At 45.2% G+C, this 24,247-nt stretch overlaps 1 protein-coding gene across 9 annotated transcripts in view; it reads right to left on the reverse strand.

Annotated features, from left to right (window-relative positions):
- FAM13A (family with sequence similarity 13 member A) overlaps nt 1-24,247 on the reverse strand; it is a 397,958-nt gene that overhangs the window by 36,258 nt on the left and 337,453 nt on the right. For 7 of the 9 annotated variants that reach the window (XM_068233233.1, XM_068233239.1, XM_068233222.1 and 4 more), the window contains 5 exons: nt 6,704-6,917; nt 6,243-6,432; nt 5,158-5,239; nt 3,827-4,044; nt 2,484-2,567 (listed from right to left, as the gene is read on the reverse strand). In XM_068233233.1, coding sequence (XP_068089334.1) covers nt 2,484-2,567; nt 3,827-4,044; nt 5,158-5,239; nt 6,243-6,432; nt 6,704-6,917 — 788 coding nt within the window. The remainder of the gene's footprint in view (nt 1-2,483; nt 2,568-3,826; nt 4,045-5,157; nt 5,240-6,242; nt 6,433-6,703; nt 6,918-24,247) is intronic. The other 2 variants (XM_068233252.1, XM_068233227.1) reach the window with 1 other exon arrangement.

A 24,247-nucleotide genomic window follows, 5' to 3' on the forward strand; every position in this document is an offset into this window, starting at 1 on the left:
TTGTCGCTGGCCGTTGCGCCCGCGTACCAGACAATGACTGAGGAGCAGAGGATGGACTCAATGGTGGAAGTGTAGAAGCTGGTCAGCAGCTCCTTGGGCATGCCAAATCTCTTCAGTTGGCGCAGGAAGAACAGCCTCTGCTGAGACTTCTTCTGGATTTTGGTGGTGTTTAGCTCCCACTTCAGCTTGTTAGTAAGAGTTGTGCCGAGGAACCGAACAGATGTCACCTTAGAGACTTCTGTACCCCCAATGAGGACAGGTGGGAGGGGGGTAGGGTTTCGCCTGAAATCTACCACTAGTTCAACGGTCTTTGCTGCGTTGAGGACAAGGTTATTGTCTATGCACCAGTTAGTGTAGATAGGATTGAATTGATTGATTGTCTTTGTACGTCAAATCAGATCACATCAAGTATAGACAGGGGTTCAATGTACAAGCTAGCTGGTATGCAGTATTTGGAATCCTTTGAACTATTTACAATATGTCATCAGAGATCCTTATCAAAGGGGATCCATTAACTACTCATTTACCCACTTTGGTCAACAATGCAAACTTTAATTTAGGACTCATTGAATAATTAACATGTGAGTGAGACATCAAAGCAGTGTTACAAACATCACATTTGTGCTGCCATCTCAGCGTGCCGCTGGCTGGTGTTAAAGACTAGTGTGATCAGCCAGCAGCTGCAGACCTGTGTGTCAGCCTGGTGAGATGTCTGCCTGTGAACTCTCTCAACCTTCTCTGCAGGAAGCTCTCACCTTCTTGCCTAATCTCCCTTCATCCCCTCCTGGAGCTCGTGCAATACAACGCTGTCTCCTGCATTCACTCTTCTTCCCTGCTGACTCAATCCTTTGTGCGTCCTGGAGGGGAGGGGCCACAGACGCTGACTCTTACTGGCTGTTCCTCTCCCTTATTTTCCTCCTCTGACTGGCCACGTCGTGCTGCTCTGCATAGCGCAGCAGAGCAGCCCAATTAGACAGTACACCAGCGCAGCGGCAGCATCCGGCGCACTACTTTGAAACACCCTGTCGCGATCTACCCAGGAGTCCTTCGCGATCTACTGGTAGATCGCGATCGACGCATTGGGCACCCCTGGTTTAGATGGATGGCCTTGTCTTAGTAGGTTTACAGTTGTGCCATACTCCTTCCATTTCTGAATGATCGCTTGAACAGTGCTCCTTGGGATGTTCAAGGCTTTGGAAATCTTTTTGTAGCCTAAGCCTGCTTTAAATTTCTCATTAACCTGACCTGTCTTGGACTGATCTTGTGTGTTCTTTGGACTTCACTGTGTTGTTGCTCCCAATATTCTCTTAGACAACCTCTGAGTCCCTCACAGAGCAGCTGTATTTGTACTGACATTAGATTACACACAGGTGCACTCTATTTAGTCATTAGCACTCATCAGGCAACGTCTATAGACAACTGACTGCACTCAGATCAAAGGGGGGGGGGGGGGGGAGAATAATTATGCACACACCACTTTGCAGTTATTTGTAAAAAAATGTTTGGAATTATGTTTGATTTTCATTCCACTTCTCATGTGTACACCACTTTGTGTTGGTCTTTCATGTGGAATTCCAATAAAATTGATTCATGTTTGTGGCAGTAATATGACAAAATGTGGAAAACTTCAAGGAGGCCAAATACTTTTGCAACCCACTGTATCTGTACAGGTGTTTCTGTTCTCTGCAACCAGGTAATAGGAAGACAATGGGAGGCCTCCTGCTCCTCCTCTGTTCTCCAAAGAAAAGAGAAGGATGCATGATGCACTTGGCCAAGGCAAGGGTACATCTCTCCAAACACAAAAGTGCACTGCACTGTTATATTTGCCCTAAAGCTAGGTACTAGCAGAAGGTTGCTGGACCTTCAATGCTTGACATAACGAGTAGCAAAAATGCATTAAGGAACAAGCAATGAGCAGTACATTCACTCTTCAGGAGTAAGGAAAGAAGAAAGGGACCTTCCACTGACTGGCTGGGAAACCGAAAATAAAATGTAGTTAAGAGGCTAATTCACAACAGCGGAGATGTAATTTGCATCACTATTGGCCATTGTTCCCATTCCCACTATAAGTGAAGCTGCACATCAAAATGCTTGGCCTACAACATTTGAGTATGTGGCAAGCGTTACTCATTTAATGTAAATTAAATGGCACTGGCCACATTGCAAAAATCCCCAACATGGGCAAGCAGTACTATGGAACAGAACACCCTTTCCTTGCTGGGCTAGGGTCCCTGGTTCAAATCGGTACTCCGATTTCCTCCAAAATCCCAGAAACATACAAATTAACTGGTGCCTGATAAATTTGGACTCAGACTACAATAGGAACAAGACAATGACTGACTATGGTAAGGTTGCACGCTGTGAGCTCCTCGAAGAGACAGTTATTGATATGACTTATGTAATGTATTTTGTAAAGCTCTATGAAAATAGTGTGTTCTATAGAAAACGCATAATAATAATGCACGCAATTTTAAAATACATACCGGTCTGCCATGAATACTTTCATAATACAACAGGGCCTTTTGTAGTGATACTTTTTCTGCTGCAATCTGGTCTCTGGTCATATCCTGGAATTACAAAATAAAATCAATTTATTTTCAAGGAATATACTATAGATAGGTAATGTGTCCACTAATAAATGCCTTTAATATAACGAGTGATACTGCCAAGCTGCTGGCGAGGTATTGGTAGGAGTGTGAAAGACAGACTATCGCACAATTCATTTTTTTTTTTTTTTTTGCTAAGAAAAAAAATATAATACAGAACTGGATAACCGTAGGTTTTGAATGAGGTTTACCAACATTTAGAGAACAATGCACAGCTGGGCTATGGCCTATTCATCTGTATCACAGATTTCTTTTTCTTTTAAAAGTCTGAGGAAAAACATCTGTACTTCACTCTCCATATATTAAAACTCTTCCTCCACACTGCCAAAAGTGAAATCTGGGTAAGCGATACATACACAGAGCAGAACAGAATCTTTCCTTTCAGAAAGCAGCAGTTAAAAGAAAATCAGAGACCTCGCTATGCAACTGTTTTTTACTTACACAGGGCTTCCTCCAGCCCCATAAGCATGGATGCGTCCCTCTCAGTCCTCCTGTTGTCCATTAGTCCACCATCAGCCCCGGTAACTGGCTCAGTGGGCTCCAGTCTAGGTCAGCCGGAGTCTTCTGCGCATAAGACCCCGGCTGACGACACTGAGCCATATACTGGGGCAGTTTGCCGCTAAGCTGAGGACGGTGAGGGACACATCCGTGCTTACGGGGCTGAAGGAGGCTCCGGGATAGTATAAAAAAAAAAACAAAAAAAAAAAAACACATCAAACAACTTTGTAATGTGCCGTCTCTGGTACACTTAAAGCAGGGTGCGACACAAATTTCAAATTACGGGAACGTGTAAAATACTTACTAAGATGGATTGTAATGCTTGAAATTTTGATTTATATGTGGGTATTTGAACAGCTGGCTGGAGTTTTTCTTTAACCCCCCACTGAGATTCTAACCATCTCACAGGAACACAGGGAACAAGATTTCCTTCTCAGGGTATCTGGCTCTAAACAGAACTCTAAGGAGAAGCTGCTGTTTGTCAATTTGCTTAAGATATTATTAGGTTATCTCCATAACTAGTCTAATCCAGGAAACATGAACATTAAAGCTAATTTTGCATATGATGTATGAAATGTGTAGAGTGACTGTTTTCTGCTTTGTTAGAGGACTTCTCTTACTTATGTATGTGCCTGCACATAACAGAAGCACAATATGTATCCCTGTCCATTTCTTCTCTGATGACAGCGCAAGGATAGAATTTCCTATCCGTATATATACACCTTAATATCTTCAGGCCGGTTGACCTCTGTTCTCTTGTCCTGCAGCTTCTTCTGAATAGTTTCCATTGTAACCTCTATGGAGGGTTTGGCCACTTTCTCCACCTCTGGCTTTCGGTCTTCCTCCCTCTCAAGCTGAGAACCAAAGCTTTTTGGGAGTGTGTTGCTCCTCTGCCTCATCTGAGGAACCACATCTTCTTCAGAGATCTTGATTTTTGATTCTGGGTAAAAGAACACCATTCATTAAAAAACAGTTTTGTCAGTCTTCGAAATACAGTCACTTGTTAAAGTCTATCTCCATCAGATCACTATGTGGAAACATGCCTGGAAACTTCAAATCAATTTTCTTTCAGACCTTTAACAGTAACAAATCTCCAACTTTAGCCATCCAATGCAGTTCCTAGAAATTATTTTACATCCAGCCATACACAGGTTAATTATAGCCCAATATGCCAAGCTGATTGATCTCTCCATGATTAGAATTCAGTTGGATAGTGATTGATTCCTACATCATACTACAAACTCCATCTCAATAGATTTCAGCAAAAATCTACCAAGCATTGAGTGTTGTACCACTCGATCCAATGCAAGGCTCTGAGGCCACCGATCCCTCACAACACCAATCATGTCTGGAAATTTTCCAACTTATCCAATCACATGTTCAATTGCCAAACTGTCCATATTCTGTACAACGCTGTGGAGAGAGCTATATAAATACTAAATAATAATGTGTGTGCACATAAGTCTTGTACAGAATCCAGATATCACTCTTGCCTACAAATCTCTTCTTGTGACAATCCCCTATGATAAATTTGGGTATATGCACAAAGTGCGTGCAAGTGAAGTCTAATGGTTTTGGGAAAGTTACGCAAATACCGTAACTCAGCGTTGTGAATGAAAGTTATGTAAGTATTTGATATATTAAGTCAGTTATTTGCATACCTCGCCACATAAATTGCGTAGACACGCTAAACTATAAATGTGCGCTTTCTGCATACATTACATTTACTATCCTGTTGTATATATGCCCTATTACGTTTCAAAGGAAATCTGGATCTATGGACACAGAAGTTCATCCATTTATTTTGAGTTATTCCACATACAGAGTGTAAACACCTTTTCTTCATTATACATTTATAGAAAAACACTAAAATCTAATCTGCAAATAGAAAATTCTATATACCATTTTGTTAAGATTTTTTCACCATTTATTAACTTTGGATTCCTGACAGTATAGCAACAGGTTTCTAAGCAATACAGTTGAGACGTGTACATTCCAGCTATGAAGCTAGCTAGATTTTCTAATTCCACACCATCCTGTGCTGCAGAATCACCTTTAAGCTGCTTCCGGAACTTTGTTAGCTCATTCATCCATTTCAGAACCTCTGGATTTGTTGCTTTGTCACGATGTGAAGGCTGGTGAGACAGAATTGAAGAGTGAAAAAAGACCAATTTAGTTTCTCATTTCTAATTATCCAAGCAGATGCTTTAAAAACACGTTATTAGCAATTATAACGAAATGAAGAACAGAGGCGCCAACAGGATAAAATCAATTCTTAAAACTTTTAAAATTGCTTAGGAGGCAGTGGTGGACTTACCCCCAGCAAGCAGACACAAAAACTGTGTATTCAAAACAATCAAATTTATTGGTACACTTCAGGGGTTTTTGCAACGCGTTTCGCAGGTATAAAAATTAATTAACAAAATAGGAGTACACACAGTACAGTCTCAAGGTCACGATAAGCGCCTCTTTTTACATATATGTTATTAGCAGTGCTTTATTCCAAGAGTGAGACAAATGTGCCTGTTACTCTTATCCTCACTCTGCCCAGACTGCCAGTGAAGGTTTAGAACAATCAGGTTCAAACCTCTCACTATGAAACACTGAATAGTGTTTAGGATTGAGCTGTGCAGCAGTTTAAATCACATATTCTGAGCCTTTAAATTTGCGGCCATAGCAAAGGGTTAACTCATCCTTCTCGCAGCCTACAGCAGATGTGTTCCACATCGCATTTTATCACTCCAATACTTCCCTCCTTCAAAACTGAAAAGGAGAAAGTTTTGGAGTGAAGTGAACATGATGAAGAACACATCAGCTATAGGCGATGCAAGGGTGAGCTAAAACAAGCGCATCCCCACCCCGCACAATCAAAGGCTCGGAATGCAAAATTCAAACTGCGGAGCTCATGCCTAATGGTGTTGAGGTGTGCTGCACCTTTATCTTATATCATTGTATTACATTTTCTACATTTCTGTAATTTGGAAGGGGCAAGCTGAAGAGGAAAGTTGAAAAATTGTTTTAAATTTTCTGGTATACAGGCTCGCTTCTGCAATAAAGTATGGCTATTACCGTGTTAAAGATGTGACTGTGTCACAAGCAGATTTGGAGTATCAATTTTAAGTATGTCAAAGAAATTACTTGATGGTCCTCTGCAAACCAGTTGGACAGAAGAACAGCTCTTACTCTGTATTTCCGATCGTCTTCAAACTTGTCCTCAAACTTGCGAATTTTTTTCTTGAGGCTTTGAATTTTACGTGTGATCTGGGCAGGAGTTAAGTCCTCATCTCTGTCCTCCTCGTGTGAACCCAGTGAAGAGCTGCGTCTCCGGCTGATACAAAAACAAAGGATTATCAGAGGAATACACAGCTGACCTCTGTAGTCTGGTATTACCTAGGAAGCATTAAATCTTACTCTGCATGGTTGGGTTAGGATGCATTGTATGCACAGATCAAGCTGTGCTGTGGTAGCTTAGTATCTTATTCTAATTTATATGTACGCTATACACAACTGTTCTACAGTAAACTGGCCTGAAAGTGCAGGCTATAAACTGAATAATATGGAAAAATACGCATGAGTAATGTAAAGGTTTGCATACATACCTCATGAAAGAGTGCGAGTTTGGTGGCGATGGGGGCACCTCTGTGTCATCTAGGTATTGCTGGCTATGGCCATATGCATAAAAACGAGGAGATAGCATAGGGTCGCTGTCTGCTTCAAGAAGATGACGAATAAGACGGCCAGCCTGGGGAGAAAGGCGGGCTTCCTCCGACTCTCCACCATCACGATCCCAAGAGGCAAGGACTGGAGCAGGTTCTGGGAAAACACAACACAAACCCTTGTTTCTCTGCATTCAAGTTCACTTTGTTATGGTTTACATAAGGAAAATCAGCTCAGTTTTGAACCTGCCTATCCTATATAATAAAACCTAAGTGTCTCTGCATCCCATGTCCCCGAGTGTGTGTTTTGTAGCACTGAGCATGTGCAGGGAAGGACGCAGAGACACTGAAGGGGAGGAAGGGGTGGCCGTGTGTGCGAGTGCACACGGGACATGCGTGGCGGGTGCGCGGCAGGCGTGCGGAGACAGACCTAGCCAGTTTTTTAAAACGGGCTAAGGTCACTAGTTAATAATAAATTAGTACAATAAAAGTGCTATAAAGTAAATCTTTACAAGATGGCAAGATTCACACCATTCTTCAATGAGCAAAAATCGTGGAGTGGAGGAGCATTCAGTAAAAGGAGAAATTCCTGCGTGCCCAAGCCAAAGGTCTCAATGAGGCCCATACCTTTTGTATGCATTCTTCAATTAGGAAAGAAGAGAGAGTTATCTTTATAAAGGTGACAATGGTGGTATCACATCAATTTAAAAGTGTACTATCACAAAAATAGTAAATTGGGAAATCCCTGTGCATGCATACATCTAACACGTAGTTTGTCCCTGAGTAAAATGCACTATAAATTACCCATTTCCTATTTAGCGGGCACTTACAGTAGGTAGGAAAGGAAATCTGACAGCTCTGGCAGGTTTTGGACTAATCCATCTCCTCACGAGGGATTTTCAGGATTCTATTTTCAAAAAGCACTTGCTGAACGGCAGTTGCACAATCTAATTGCCAATATGGTGTGCAAGAGAGTATGGAAGCTGGCTGGTAGCTTCCTACAGGTCCTTTTTTAAGGGGGAGCGCTTTTGTAAAGCATAAATAGGAAAGAAAATGCAAAGAATCCCCCCCCCCATCATGAGGAGATTGACTAGTCCAAAACCTGTTAGATTTTTACTACTTACTATGATCAAAAGCAACAAGTAATTACTATCTTATGTGTCTCGGTACACGTGTATTTTAATGTTATTTTTCACAATCATAGTCCTATAAGTAGTGCTCTCTTATAATCTGTGAGAGAAAAGAGGTGAAGAGGTGTTTGACAGTATTATTACTAATCTAAATGTCTTCAAAATATATTACAGCGGTATTGTCACCATAAAAATCAAACTTCAACAGCAACTGGTCTGAGTGTATGAAGTGATAAAGATGCTAATCCTGCATTCTAAACTTTTTTTTGCTGTTATGGTTTGGAGTTATCATACTTTAAAAGCACTGGCCCTAGTGCCAAACAGTGCCAAAAAGTTGAATGCTGGGAGTTCTTTTTATCTATAATATATTCTTCCTCTTCATTTTATTTCCCTGCGTAGATGATCACTTGTGTTTACAAGCAAGGCTAAGGTGACTCGGTGATTGGATGTGTAAATAAAAAAAAAAAAAGACTCTGGTAGGAGGGCAGCTAATGAATACACAATGAGCAAGAGAAAGGAGGGGGGAAAAAAAGATTCAGGGAGGATAGGTCAGCATTAGCTTGGCAAGATGGCCACTGCCTAGACTAGGATTTTCTGCTTTTCCTTTGTAAAATTCACAGGAATCATTATGTGGATAGCACAATACATCTGTTATGTAAGTAGAAGTAGTATTTATCTACTTATATATGTGTTTTTTATTTCTAGGTTAGCATGGGTGTTGCTTGTTCTTTAAGACTAGTGTAATGACCAGAGCAGTGGAAATAAGAAGCCCCATTACAGTAGAGCAGAGCATAGAATGTGCTTTTGTACATTGAGATAAATAACTTTCACGTCCTTAGAACTACTTGACCCAGATACATGTGAAGTTTCCACCTTGACTAATCTGATTTGCGTGCTACTGCTTAGTGTGGCAGGATTAAACTGGGGCTTTGATCATGTGTACTCTATCAAGCAGGCAGCTAGTGCCCAGCAATTTTTTTATAGGTAAACAACTGCTTATTTTACAATAAGTTTCCAGTAATATATCCATTTCCTGCTATAAAAAAATATATACTTTTTCAACATTGTTTTTCATCTAAAAAAAAATAATAATGTGGAAATGTATCGATGCTTGCTTGGAAATGGGGATTGTCTGGAGAAATAAATCATTTTTAGTTGATGCAAATTTTATGCAGATTTGTGCAGCTTGCAATGGACTAGTAAAATGCCTTAGGGTCCACACTATAAGCGCTTTTGTGAGCGTTTGATAAGCGCTTGTTAAAAATCTCCCCCATTCACTTTCCTGAAAATCGCGGTAAAAATTGTCATGATCGCGTACGAGATTGCAGTGATTTTTTTCCCCACGATTTTCATGAAAGTGAATGGGAGCGATTTTTTAGCAAGCGCTAATCTAATGCAAACGCTCACAAAAGCGCTGATAGTGTGGACCCGGCCTTAGCAGCATTTTCAAGCTGCATAAAATTTCCATCAACTCAACTACTAAAATCCCATTATCTCTAATATCCCCTGTGGAAACACATTTGCATGCCAATTGTATTCAATGCTGCTTATCTTTCACATTTCCAAAACTGACAGCTTGCTGCATTTTTTTCTGGACACTATTATCATTATCCTTTAGCTTGGTCACCTCCTCTCATTCCCGCATCCAGGACTTCTCAAAAAGTGTCCCCTCTCCTCAGCAACTCTCTCTCACAGCCTGTTTGTCATGCTCCGAGCCTGGAAACCTTCAAACGTACTCTTACAACACATCTTTTCAGACAAACCTATAATTTGTTTGTAGGTCACAGTGGAGGCTCACAGCTTCATCTGTTAACTCCAGTGTTCCATCCCTGTTTCCACCCCACTACCCTCCAGATTTAAAGGACAACTATAATGAGGGGTATGTGGAGGCTGCCATATTTATTGCGTTTTAAGCAATACCAGTTGCCTGACTACTCTTCTGATCCTCTGCCACAAATACTTTTAGCCATAGACCCTGATCAAGCGTTTGACAACATTGTCAGACCTGACAAGATTGGCTGCATGCTTGTTTCTGGTCTGATCAAAAGACTGCTGCCGCCACATAGATCAGCAGGGCTGCGAGGCAACTGGCACTGCTTAAAAGTAAGGAAATATGGCTGCGTCCAAATACCTCTCATTACAGCTGGCCTTTTAAGCTTGCAAGGGCATTTAATGTGTGTGTGTGTGTGTATATATTAAATACTATTAAATGATCATCAGGGTACTATCTTACAGTTCACTTTGCTTGGCAGCTCCTGGCATTGACATCTATCTGCTGCCTGTTATACATACTTTTGATTGATGTTTTCCTATCTGTATGGAAAGGAATTCTGATGCTTAAAAAGTCAGTCCCTCTAACGCTAAATATTTCAGCTTTGGGTTAAGGCTGTCTGGCATGATAATACACACAATGATTCAAGTACACACTTTAATAGTAGGCGGTAGAGGGACTAAGTAAGTTAGCACTCTTGCCGTGCTAGGATCCCAAGTTGGAATCTCTGCCAAGCATGTTCTCCCCTTGTCTGCAGGGTTTTCCTCTGAGCACACCAGTTTCCTTCCACATTCCAAAAACATACTGGTAATTTAACTGGTTTCCTCAACTAGTCCTACACTGCTCAAGACATTACATTATAGTGATTAGATTGTGAGTTCCTCAGAGACAGTGAAATGAATTGTTCAATGCACTCTGTAAAGCATTGCATAAAATTACAGCTCTGAGTATGCAGATCAGCTGCATACATCATTACAACTCTGACACCGCTGAAAGATAAAGCTGAGTAAGGCAATCAGGCAACTTATGTTCTAAAAATGGCAGCCTCCGTATTATGTATAATATACTCCACATACATGATACTATTTTATTGTTTAATGCCTGACAGCCAGTAAGATGAAACTGTCAAGGTGACTGTGAACCACCGCCTCTGCTGAGAATCAAGCATGTGTAGAGTGGTGTCTGACGCGTTGGCCACTGATCTACAGGCTGGGCCGAGTCTGCCGATTGCTGGGCGAGAGAACTGTTCTCCTTACCCCGCCTGCAGCTTGACATCCCTCATGTTGCTTTGAGTAACAATACCTCACTGGCGACATTCCTCATAGATGTGTATGAGGCTTTAGTCTGTTTACCAATTAGCTAGCTATAGTGAGAGCGCCAATTAAGTTACAAATGCTCATTACTTTTGTGCAAGTTCCCCTATTATCTTAAGGACTGCAAACCTCCATATGTCCACCAATCTGGGAAGTGAATACTTTTAGTTTAATTTCGCTTTAAAGGGACCCTGAGCAGTCAAAAAAAAAATGTAAACTGGTACTTACTTGGGGCTTCCTCCAGACCAAACGTAGGCCGTGAGGCCCCCCAGAGTCCTCCTGGGTCTTCTCCCGATCCCGCTGACGGCTCCATTACCGGCAACTTTCAGCTGAAGTTCGGCCGTTTCTTCCTGAACGTGGAATGGTCTGGGTCATCGCGGCGGCCGCTACACGTCATTGCGCCGGCCGGCGTGACAGTAGTCCTGCACAGTTCAGAGTCAGAAAACCATGCATTCGCAGGACTGTCATGCCAGCCGGTGCGACGATATATAGTGGCCAGCGTAATGACGCGGAGTGCCCCCGTTGAGGAAGAACTGGACGACCTTCAGCCCGAAAGTCGCCGGTAACAGAGCTGCCAGCGGGACCAGGAGAGGAGCCAGCAGGAGGCCGGGGGACCTCACGGCCTACGGTGGACTGGAGGAAGCCCCAGGTAAGTACCAGTTTCATTTTTTGGACTTCTCAGGGTCCCTTTAAATATCAGTGAGCACCCCATACAGTGAGAAAAGCCTCAGGATATGTACTCAACATAATTTGATACCTAAGCTGTACAATATATTCTGTGCCTTGTAAAGATGCAGGCAATAAGTCTTCACAATGCTAAATGCTTCAGCTGCCAATGTGCTGGCTAGTAAGCGCAATGCAAATGTCAAGGTTAAAAGGTTCTTGAACAAATGAGGGAGTTTAATGCCAAAATATCTGGAAAACCGAGGAAAAAAAAAAAAGTCTGCAGCATCTACGCAATAAAAAAGGCACTGGCTGCACAAAACATTCAATAACACTACACACAAAAGTTCAGACTGCAGAAGACTGGCAGTGAAAGCAGAGGTGGACAGATCAGTCCTGCACCTTCCGGCCTAATACGGGGTGTCACAAGAGCCCCACTGGCCGTGAACACGCAAAACCGTCCGATCCGATTCTAGCACACAGATTGAGAGCTATGGACGCAATCTGCGTAGAATTGGCGGAGTTTGAGCGTCACGACGCAGTAGGGAGCCTGTGAGGTTACGAAAATACACTTTTACTCCAACCCAGGGGTAGATTTGCCACCATCTCTGTTTTCTATCAGCCCAGAGAAAACTGCTAACTGGCTATAGACCTGTGAAACAAACAACCGGTTAAAACTGTGCAATTCCTATCTATCTATCAAAACAGTAGCGTCCCTTCGGAAGTTTAGGTCTCGTCTGTGTATACTGAATAGAAGGTTTTACTGAGAGGTAAAGACCTTTTAAAAAGCCTTTATTTGTTACAATATAAATAATTAATATATACAGACAATCGTGAACAATTAAACGATGAGAGACAGTGATAACACAGTACATAAAAGAAAAAGGGATAAAAAGAACGAATACTTATGATTCTGTGGAAAGTCCGTTCGGGAAAAGACAAAGTTCCTTTGTTGCAGTTAGTTCGCAATATGGCCGAACCACATGGCCGTTGCTCCGCCTGCAAGATGGCCACTGCTATTTCCCCAAGCAGTGGCAGTCTTTTCGGTATGATGGAAAGTGGGGGAATTGGCTGGGGGTCCTCATGCAATCAGTTTTGAGCACTGACATTTCTGGGCGGAGTCTCAAGCTCAGCCCAGGGGCGTGTCAGGCAGTGAGTTCTCAGGGGAGGAACTTCCAGCCATCCACAAAATATGTCCAATTTCATACCCCGCCGGGGTTTTGTCGCACATGCAAACCGATTTCATATTCAGATTGGGCTGAGAATACACGTTCATAGGACATCAAACTTGCAATATTTGGGGCGCACGGGGACCCCATTATTCATATCTCAGCCCCTGCTCGGGTTACCTGGCTATGTCTAGTATCACCATATTCTACAGAATTAGGGAAACAAAATTATGTAATTTTCATATTCCTCCCATGGATGGTATTTGCAAAATGTGACAAAGTTATCAACACCATGCATTCCATACTCAGTTTAGTCGGTGCCGTCAAGACTGGGAGGAATGTAGGTGTCAATAGACCTCATGCTGTGCTAGCTTCCCCTGTTGAATAGACTCTGTTGGTATTTCAGCTCTGCCCAATTAGCACATTAGTGTCACCAGAGCTTTTCCGGGAGCCTTAACAGGATTTCTTGCTAAACCAGGTTGCTTTAGCCATATGCTAACGCAGGCCCATTCAGCCCTCATGGCACAAGGGGGGGGGGAAGGCAGGAAGGAAAAACTTCTATTTTAAAAATAAAGAATGTCAGTTTTCCGATCACGGTTGCGATCGGACAATCGGCCACGAATCCTCGGACGACTGGGCGTCGCCCGGCGTCACACCTCCCCCTTCCCGAGCTCTGCTCAGGGAGGTGTCAACAGGACGCCTTCCGTAGCAGCTATTGGCGCTGTTGGGTCGGGTTCCATCTGACACCGCGACAGCCCATCAGCGTTTTGGTGTCGGCTGCCTGCTTTGTGTTGGATCGTAAAGTCGTACTGCTGCAATGACAGGCTCCACCGTAGGAGCTTGCCGTTGGTTCCAGCAGTACGGTTTAGCCAACTCAGGGGATTGTGATCAGTGACGATCGTGAAGGAGCGGCCGTACAGATACGACTGCAGTTTCTGTAGGGCCCACACGATCGCCAGGCACTCCTTTTCAGTTGTGGAGTAGGCTACCTCTCGGGGCAGGAGCTTCCGGCTCAGGTAGAGGATAGGGTGTTCATCCCCCTTTCCATCCACCTGGCTGAGGACTGCGCCGAGACCGTAGTCAGAGGCATCGGTTTGCACCACAAACCGACGACTGAAGTCTGGGGCCTGAAGCACAGGGGCGCTTGCGAGGGCCTGCTTCAAGGCCTGGAAGGCATTCTCGCAAGCGGGGGTCCAGCTAACAACCTTGGGGTGCTTCTTGCTAGTGGCATCGGTCAGGGGCTTCGCCAGTGTACTATAGGCGGGAACAAATTTCCTATAGTAGCCGGCGGTCCCCAGGAACGCCTGGACCTGCTTTTTCGTGATAGGTCGGGGCCATGCCAGGATGGCGTCCACCTTTCCCGTGTCAGGTTTCAGGGTGTTACCCCCCACCCGGTGACCTAAGTACTGCACCTCGGTCATGCCAATCTGACACTTACTCGGTTTAACCGTCAGATTGGCCATGGCCAGCCTCTCTAGTACCTGGGACAGGTGTTTGAGGTGTTCTTCCCAGGTGGGGCTGAACACCGCAATGTCATCCAGATACGCTACAGCGAACCCTTGCATTCCCTCTAGCAGGTCGTTCACGGCCCGCTGAAACGTGGCGGGGGCGTTCTTCATCCCAAAGGGCATCATCGTGAACTCGAAGAGGCCGAAAGGGGTGATGAAGGCCGACTTTTGCCTCGCGTCAGGTGCAAGTGGTATCTGCCAATACCCCCGGCTCAGATCCATGATTGATAGGTACCTGGCTGATGCCAGTGTATCTAGCAGCTCATCAATGCGAGGCATGGGGTAGGCGTCTGTAGTGGTGATGGCGTTCAGTTTCCTGTAGTCTACGCAGAACCGAGTTGTCTGGTCCTTCTTGGGGACCAGGACAACAGGGGCTGCCCAGGCACTACTGGACTTTTGAACCACCCCTAACTCCAGCATCTCCCTCACCTCCTTCTGCATGTCCGCCTGTACCTCGGGAGAGACACGGTAAGCGGATTGCCTGATGGGGGGATGGGTACCTGTATCTACCCCATGCACCGCCATACTGGTCCGCCCCGGGATACCGGAGAAGGTGTGCTGGTACTGGCCCAGCACCTTCTGTAACTGCTCTTGCTGGGCTGAGGCGAGCTGTGGATTGACGTTTAGGTCGCCGTCCACATCTCGTACGTCAGCCAGCAGGTCTAACAGGGGGTCTGCCTCTCCCTGCTCTAACCGGCTGCACACTGGCAGCGCATACTGGGTCCTGTCATGGTGGGCCTTCAGCATGTTTACATGAAAGCTCTTCTGCTTCCTGCCCCCCATGTTCACTAGATACGTCAGAGGGTTTAACCGCTGCACTACAGTAAAAGGCCCCTCCCAGGCTGCTTGCAGCTTGTTCTGCCTCACGGGAAGAAGGGCATATACCTTGTCACCCACATCAAATGACCGCTCTCCAGCAGTGCGGTCGTACCATGCTTTTTGTTTGGCCTGAGCCTGGGCCAGGTTGTTGGTCACTACTGCGGACAGGGACTCCATTTTGTCCCTGAACTTGAGGACGTAATCGACCACGGAGACACCAGTGGGGTCGCCCTTGCCCTCCCATGTCTCCCGCATCAATTGTAAGGGTCCTCGGACATTCCTCCCATACAGGAGTTCAAACGGGGAAAACCCGGTTGACTCCTGCGGCACCTCCCTGTACGCAAACAACAGATGAGGCAGGTATCGTTCCCAGTCCCCACCTTGCGACTCAACAAACGTGGTCAGCATTTGCTTCAGCGTCCCGTTGAACCGTTCACACAGTCCATTGGTCTGCGGGTGGTAGGGACTGGAGACAATGTGCGTCATGTGTATCTTTTTGCACAGGGCCTCCATGAGTTCGGACATAAACTGGGATCCCTGATCGGAGAGCATCTCCGCAGGGAACCCGACTCGGGAGAAAATGTTAAGTAGCGCGTCTGCTACCTTGTCCGCCCTCAGGGAGGAAAGCGCCATGGCCTCAGGATAGCGGGTGGCGTAATCCACCACCGTCAGGATGTACCTTTTGCCACTGCTGCTGGGAGTGGGCAATGGTCCAATTATGTCGACTGCCACTCTGTGAAAGGGCTCACCTATGATTGGCAGTGGACACAAGGGAGCCTTGCGGGGGTTCCCAGCCCGTTTTACCTTTTGGCAAACAGTACATGAGCGGCAATAGTTGGTCACATCGATCCGCATCCTGGGCCAGTAGAAATGACCCTGGATACGGTCAAGTGTCTTGTGGATTCCCAAGTGCCCTGCCAGGGGAATGTCATGTGCGGACTTCAGCACATGCCCCCGGAAGGCACTGGGTACCACAAGCAACTTGGTACCCACACTTGTTTCACCTTCGGTGGGCTGTACAGGCTCGCTGTACAGCTTACCACCTTCCCAATATACCTTGAAGGTATCTTCATTCGTGAGGGGCTCCGAAGCCTGTCTTCTGAGTGCCTCGAGGCTAGGGTCAGTCTGGAGTGCTTGCACAAATGCAGCACTCTCGCTCTCAGCCAGCTGGCCCGTGGCATATGCAGTTAGTGGCTGAAGGCTACCATCCCTGTGGTCAGAGGAGGGGGAGGAGGCCGGAACCTCTTCCACCTGCTCTGAGCCCAGGTTCTGAGCAGCGCGGCTGCGTGTTACTGCCAGTACAGGTACACCTTCAGACTGGCACATACTGGCATTACTCACATCCTGGCTGCATGCATGAATTACAGTGACAGGTACAACAACATTTCCATCACAAACAATCGGTATATCAAACACAGGTACCTGTGACACAGGTACTATTGGACTCGGTACCCCTGGACTGGGCACATTCAACCCACCTCCCCCCTGTTCTTGCCCCTTGGTGCAAAGTACCTTAGTGTGGGCGGAGAGTCCGTCTCCCTCCTGGCAGTCTGAGGGGCTTGGGGCAGGTTCATAATAGGACACAAGCTTGCCCAGGTCGGTCCCCAACAAAACTGGGACCGGCAGTTGGTCCAGGACCCCAACAACCTTCTCTTGAACCCCCACCCCCCAATCGATGGACACCCGAGCCTGGGGAATGCGAGAAAGAGTGCCCCCCACTCCAGTGAGGGTAAGGTATTTGTCAGGGAGGATATTTTCCGTCGGGACCAGGTGCGCACGCACCAGGGTGACATCCGCTCCAGTGTCGCGGAAACCGGTAACAAGCTGGTCGTTCACTGTAACCAGCTGGTGGTTGCTCGTAGCGGAGTGGATCCCTCTCCCACCTGCGAACATGACGTTGTTGGGTGCTCCCGGCTGGGGTGCGCTGGCTGGCGGCAGTTGCCGTGGGCGAGGTGTAGGTGGTGCAGGAGCTGGCGCGGTCTGCCTCCGCTCCGGGCAGTTAAACTTCATGTGTCCGGGCTTGCGGCAAAAGTGACAGGTGATGCCCTCTGTTACTGCAGGCCTGGACGCAGCAGCTGCGCTGGAGGGCCTCTGGGGCGCACGGCTCACAGAGGTAGGAGAGTCTGCAAAATTGTGGGACTGACCTCCTCTCCAGCTAGATGGGGCAGTCCTGCGGGTCTCCGGCACCCTGGTCGTTGCAAAGGTCTCAGCGAGGTCTGCAGCGACCGTCGCTGACGCCGGTCGGCGCTCCAGCACAAACTGGCGTACATCAGCCGGGCAAATGTTCAGAAACTGCTCCAGGACGATTAAGTCCTCCAGGACACCGTAAGACCCTTTAGTGAGGCCTAGCGTCCACTGGCGGAGTGTGGTGAGCAGACTGCTGACCACATCTTGATAAGAATCAGTAGATTTTTTCTGCCAGGACCTGAACCTTTTCCGGTAGGCTTCTGGCGTCAGCTGGTACTTAGTGATTATAGCCTCCTTTATAGCGGTATAATCATTGTCCTTTTCCACAGGCAGCTCTGAGAAAGCATCAAGCGCTTTGTAGCGCAGCAAGGGTGTCAGATGTCTGGCCCACTGGTCTTGGGACAGACGATACTGACGGCAGGCCTTTTCAAAAGACCTCAAAAACAAGTCAATGTCAGTGTCTTTTTCGATAATAGCAAATTTAAATTTTGCACTTACTGGAGCGGCAGTCCCTTCAGCAGGGAGGCTGGGCGTTGAACTCCGGCTGGCTTGCTGCACTTTCGCCATGTTCAGCTCATGCTGTCGTCTCTCCCGCGCCTCTGCAGATTGGCGTTCCTCTCGCTTTTGCTCCGCCATGTACTGCAGGTACTTGTCCACATCAGTTTCCATCAGCTTTTGCAATGCCTGCTGCATTACTGGATCAACATAACTGGACAGTCCAGTACTGGCCGGTTCCAGGCGAGTACTTTCAGGGGTTCTGGGGTCGGGGATCACACTGACAGCCTCCTGCGTATCTGTTGCCGCATTGCCCGCGGGTTGCTCAACCTCGGTACGCACAGGATCTTCAGTCTCTGGTTCCCCTCGACTTGCGTTAGATGAGCCGGTGTCCTCCACAGTGGACACCTCCAGCGTCCGCAGATTCTGGCTATCCCATCGGTACAAGTCCGTTATCAGGTCCTGCTGTTTCTTGCCGCGGATGTCCATGCCTCTCGCCTCGCACAGACTCTGCAGGTCGGATAGGACCATGACCTTGTAATTCCCGGACATTTCCATGCCAAATAAAAGAAAACTTAGGGGAGGGGTACTGGTTACACAGTCTCTCTGTATATATGAAAAATATATTGCACTCAGTCACTACCAACGAATTAGTTCGTTTCTCGATAGGGCTAATTCGATAGCCCTACCTGAGATACTATCAGCACACACAGATCCCAAACGCTGCCGACCACTGTCACACGAGCCCCACTGGCCGTGAACACGCAAAACCGTCCGATCCGATTCTAGCACACAGATTGAGAGCTATGGACGCAATCTGCGTAGAATTGGCGGAGTTTGAGCGTCACGACGCAGTAGGGAGCCTGTGAGGTTACGAAAATACACTTTTACTCCAACCCAGGGGTAGATTTGCCACCATCTCTGTTTTCTATCAGCCCAGAGAAAACTGCTAACTGGCTATAGACCTGTGAAACAAACAACCGGTTAAAACTGTGCAATTCCTATCTATCTATCAAAACAGTAGCGTCCCTTCGGAAGTTTAGGTCTCGTCTGTGTATACTGAATAGAAGGTTTTACTGAGAGGTAAAGACCTTTTAAAAAGCCTTTATTTGTTACAATATAAATAATTAATATATACAGACAATCGTGAACAATTAAACGATGAGAGACAGTGATAACACAGTACATAAAAGAAAAAGGGATAAAAAGAACGAATACTTATGATTCTGTGGAAAGTCCGTTCGGGAAAAGACAAAGTTCCTTTGTTGCAGTTAGTTCGCAATATGGCCGAACCACATGGCCGTTGCTCCGCCTGCAAGATGGCCACTGCTATTTCCCCAAGCAGTGGCAGTCTTTTCGGTATGATGGAAAGTGGGGGAATTGGCTGGGGGTCCTCATGCAATCAGTTTTGAGCACTGACATTTCTGGGCGGAGTCTCAAGCTCAGCCCAGGGGCGTGTCAGGCAGTGAGTTCTCAGGGGAGGAACTTCCAGCCATCCACAAAATATGTCCAATTTCATACCCCGCCGGGGTTTTGTCGCACATGCAAACCGATTTCATATTCAGATTGGGCTGAGAATACACGTTCATAGGACATCAAACTTGCAATATTTGGGGCGCACGGGGACCCCATTATTCATATCTCAGCCCCTGCTCGGGTTACCTGGCTATGTCTAGTATCACCATATTCTACAGAATTAGGGAAACAAAATTATGTAATTTTCATATTCCTCCCATGGATGGTATTTGCAAAATGTGACAAAGTTATCAACACCATGCATTCCATACTCAGTTTAGTCGGTGCCGTCAAGACTGGGAGGAATGTAGGTGTCAATAGACCTCATGCTGTGCTAGCTTCCCCTGTTGAATAGACTCTGTTGGTATTTCAGCTCTGCCCAATTAGCACATTAGTGTCACCAGAGCTTTTCCGGGAGCCTTAACAGGATTTCTTGCTAAACCAGGTTGCTTTAGCCATATGCTAACGCAGGCACATTCAGCCCTCATGGCACAAGGGGGGGGGGAAGGCAGGAAGGAAAAACTTCTATTTTAAAAATAAAGAATGTCAGTTTTCCGATCACGGTTGCGATCGGACAATCGGCCGCGAATCCTCGGACGACTGGGCGTCGCCCGGCGTCACACGGGGCATGGGGAATTCCTGGATAAGCATCTACCTGCAAAGTCCTACACTTGATGGAACCATGGTGCTTCTGCATTTTACTTCTACTTGGCATGACAAGATATTTGAAGGAATGGGTTTCTGAAGAGATTTTTTTGAACTATCTAAGCTCACATCTTCGAGTACCTGTAACTTGATCCCTTACCTAAAAAGTGTCTCTATAAATATACAGAGTTAACTATATCCAGAAGCTGAATATATTAAGCACTTACTATAACGAGATTCTACTGTATTAGCATTCCTTCAGACTTCCATTAGGCACACTGCATTTATTGAGAGCAAAATGAAATTACAGAATATAGCCAGAAATAAGGAAGGATATATTATTTTGAATTTCGAAAACAAAACAAAAACTTTAAAATGCTATAATGAAAAGTTTAGCAGTAATGAGACATCGTCAGTTAAATTCCCAGACAAGGTCAGAAGTAGGAAGAACTTGATATAGAGCTGTAGACAAAATATCTGGCCTAAGAGTAAAGGTGGGGGGAGGGGGGGGGGGGGGCAGGGAAATAAACACGTTTAAAGGAGCACACAGTGGTAGCTCATGCACACACACAAAAGAGATCATCAAAAGAAAAGTAATTGTAAAACTAAATTTTTAAAGATTATCAGTGTAAAATATTGTATATTTTGAAAGTTTAACACCTTTTTGCTGCACAGTAAATAATGCTCCAGCACCACATTCTCCAGGAATGCCCATATTTAAGGTCTTCTTTCCAGTTGGCTCCTCACACCTCTGTGTGCAGCTATCTCCAGGGCTGGACAGCACATTGCAGCTTTAGCACCACAGTGTTCTCCCCAGGCTCTTTTAGTCGGGTGCTCCACCCAATTTTGGTGGGCACTCTGCTGTCATTGACTAGCATCCTCATCCTCCTCCTATGTTGTAAACAGAGTTGCACTGGCCCAGCATTCCACTGTTGCACCCCATCCGACTACTTTTTTCATGCCACCCGGCTGAAACAAGTTTCTGGGGAGAAAATTGCGCCCAGTCAATGAGCTGAGACTAATCAGTGTGTTCTCCCCACATATGATCCAGCACCAAGATCTAAAGGACAAATTATTACTGGGGCTGGTTCTAAGGGAGGTAAAATCCTTGTTTGTATGATACACCTCCCCTGCACTTTTAAACTTCCTTCAATATCATTGGGGGTCACGCATGTGACAGCAGTGAAGCCCTGGCACCCTTGCAAGAAGCTCGAAGCTGCAGGTGAGACAGAAGAATTGCTGCTGGAGTCAGGAGAAGGAACTATGGATACAGGCATGCTTCCAACACTTATACTCTGCATGAGGGAGACGTGTAGTATTGCGATGTGTACTTTAAAGATAATAACTACTTTAACTTGATATCGCTCTCAATTCCTAACCAAGCCACTAACCTTCAAAAGCCCCAAATCTAGTTTAAAACCCTAAAATAAACGTAGGCAATAGAAATAGAGCATACAATGTTAAAGTACAGTGGGATGCGAAAGTTTGGGCAACCTTGTTAATCGACATAATTTTCATGTATAAATAATTGGTTGTTATGATAAAAAATGTAAGCTAAATATATCATATAGGAGACACACACAGTGATATTTGAGAAGTGAAATTAAGTTTATTGGATTTACAGAAAGTGTGGCATAATGGTTTAAATAAAATTAAGCAGGTGCATAAATTTGGGCACTGTTGTCATTGTATTGATTCCAAAACCTTTAGAACTAATTATTGGAACTTAAATTGGCTTGGTAAGCTCAGTGACCCCTGACTTGCATACACAGGTGAATCCAATTATGAGAGAGTATTCAAGGGGGTTAATTTTAAGTTTCCCTCCTCTTAGTTTATTCTGAAGTGTAGCAATATGGGGGTCTCAAAACAACTCTTAAATGACCTGAAGACAAAGATTGTTCACCATCATGGTTAAGGGGAAGGATACAGAAAGCTGTCTCAGAGATTTCAGCTGTCTGTTTCCACAGTTAGGAACATATTGAGGAAATGGAAGACCACAGGCTCAGTTCAAGTCAAGGCTCAAAGTGGCAGACCAAGAAAAATCTTGGATAAACAGAAGTGACGAATGGTGAGAACAGTCAGAGTCAACCCACAGACCAGCACCAAAGACCCACAACATCATCTTGCTGCAGATGGAGTCACTATGCATTGTTCAACCAGTCGGCACACTTTACACAAGGAGATGCTGTATGCGAGAGTGATGCTGAGGAATTGTTCTCCTCCCACAACACAAACCGAGCCACTTGAGGTATGCTAAAGCACATTTGGACAATCCAGCTTCATTTTGGAATAAGGTGCTGTGGACTGATGAAACAAAAATTGAGTTATTTGGGCATAACAAGGGGCGTTATGCATGGAGGAAAAAGAACGCAGCATTCCAAGAATACAAACACCTGCTACCTAGAGTAAAATATGGTGGTGGTTCCATCATGCTGTGGGGCTGTGTGGCCAGTGCAGGGACTGGGAATCTTGTCAAAGTTGAGGGACGCGTGGATTCCACTCAGTATCAGCAGATTCTGTAGACCAATGTCTAGGAATCAGTGACAAAGCTAAAGCTGTGCCGGGGCTGAATCTTTCAACAAGACAACAACCCTAAACACTGTTCAAAATCCACTAAAGCATTCATGCAGAGGAACAAGTACAATGTTCTGAAATGGCCATCTCAGTCCCCAGACCTGAATATAATTGAGAATCTGTGGTGTGAGTTAAAGAGAGCTGTCCATGCTCGGAAACCATCAAACCTGAATGAACTAGAGATGTTTTGTAAAGAGGAATGGTCCAAAATACTTTCAACCAGAATCCAGACTTTCATTGGAACCTACAGGAAGCATTAAAGGGAATGTCCAAGCAAAATAAAAAAATGAGTTTAACTTACCTGGGGCTTTTACCAGCCCCATGCAGCCATCCTGTGCCCTCGTAGTCACTCACCGCTGCTCCAGTCCCCCGCTGGCAGCTTGCCGACCTCGGAGGTCGGCGGGACGCATTGCGTACATTTTTACGCATTCCCGCTAGTGCAGGAACATCAACACATACATTTTTACGCATTACTGGTTCAATGCGTAAAAATGTACGCATTGAACCAGTAATGCGTAAAAAACGTATGTGTTAATGTTCCTGCACTAGCGGGAATGCGTAAAAATGTACGCAATGCGGCCCGCCGACCTCCGAGGTAGGCAAGCTGCCAGCGGGGGACTGGAGCAGCAGTGAGTGACTACGAGGGCACAGGATGGCTGCATGGGGCTGGTAGAAGCCCCAGGTAAGTGAAACTCATTTTTTTATTTTGCTTGGACCTTCCCTTTAAGAGGCTTTAATTTCGCAAAAGGAGAATTTACTAAATGTTGATTTCATTTCTTATTTGTGGTACTAAAATTTATGCACCTGCCTAATTTTGTTTAAACAATTACTGCACACTTTCTGTAAATCCAATAAACTTCATTTCACTTCTCAAATATCACTGTGTCTCCTATATGATAGATTTAAATGACATTTTTTATTGTAACAACCAACGATTTATACAGGAAAATCAAGGCGATTACCAAGGTTGCCCAAACTTTCGCAACCCACTGTATATAGTAGCAGGCTACCATTGGTGAAAACAGACAAAATTATGTTTACATACACCCTATAAAAGTACTATTTTTGTGAAGGATGTCAGGAGGAATCACCCCAGTGTCAACAGGAAGCAACTCCCCTTCACTCTTTAAGCCTCCCTATTAGAGTGTGTGGGTGTATTATGGATGACTTCACCGCCTGGGAAGCTCAGGACCACAGCTCACCATACTATCACTTCCACTCACACTATCAGAATTTTTTGTAACTGGCGAACATTGAAACGTGCAGTTTTCACTGTATGCATATGCAACCAGTGATTATGTACTTTAAAATGTCCTCATTTATGTGTTTATTTGAATTCAAGGTCACTTTCTACAAGCTTTTGAACAAACACCTGAATACAATATAATGTGCAGCATAGCATATTTTGATACAGAAAAATTACTAAACACTCAATTTTGTAGGAGGGAGGATAGAATCAGTGAATGTAAAGTCAAATACTTTCAGTGTTTTAACACTACAAAAGGTAAAGATCACCAGCCTGCCTTTTCTCTAGATCCAGCAGAAAACAATTCACAGTTGATAGATGCAGCATTACCACACCAAAAAATGTTTTGGTTACAGAAGGTCGTCAAAGCCATAGTTAGAAAAAAATGACACTACTGTCCATTTCCCTAGTGCAACACTGGCAAATGGAAAAGCAACCAGATATAAAATGGC

This window comes from Hyperolius riggenbachi, chromosome 1, assembly GCF_040937935.1.
Source record: "Hyperolius riggenbachi isolate aHypRig1 chromosome 1, aHypRig1.pri, whole genome shotgun sequence".
Classification (NCBI taxonomy): Eukaryota; Metazoa; Chordata; class Amphibia; order Anura; family Hyperoliidae; genus Hyperolius; species Hyperolius riggenbachi.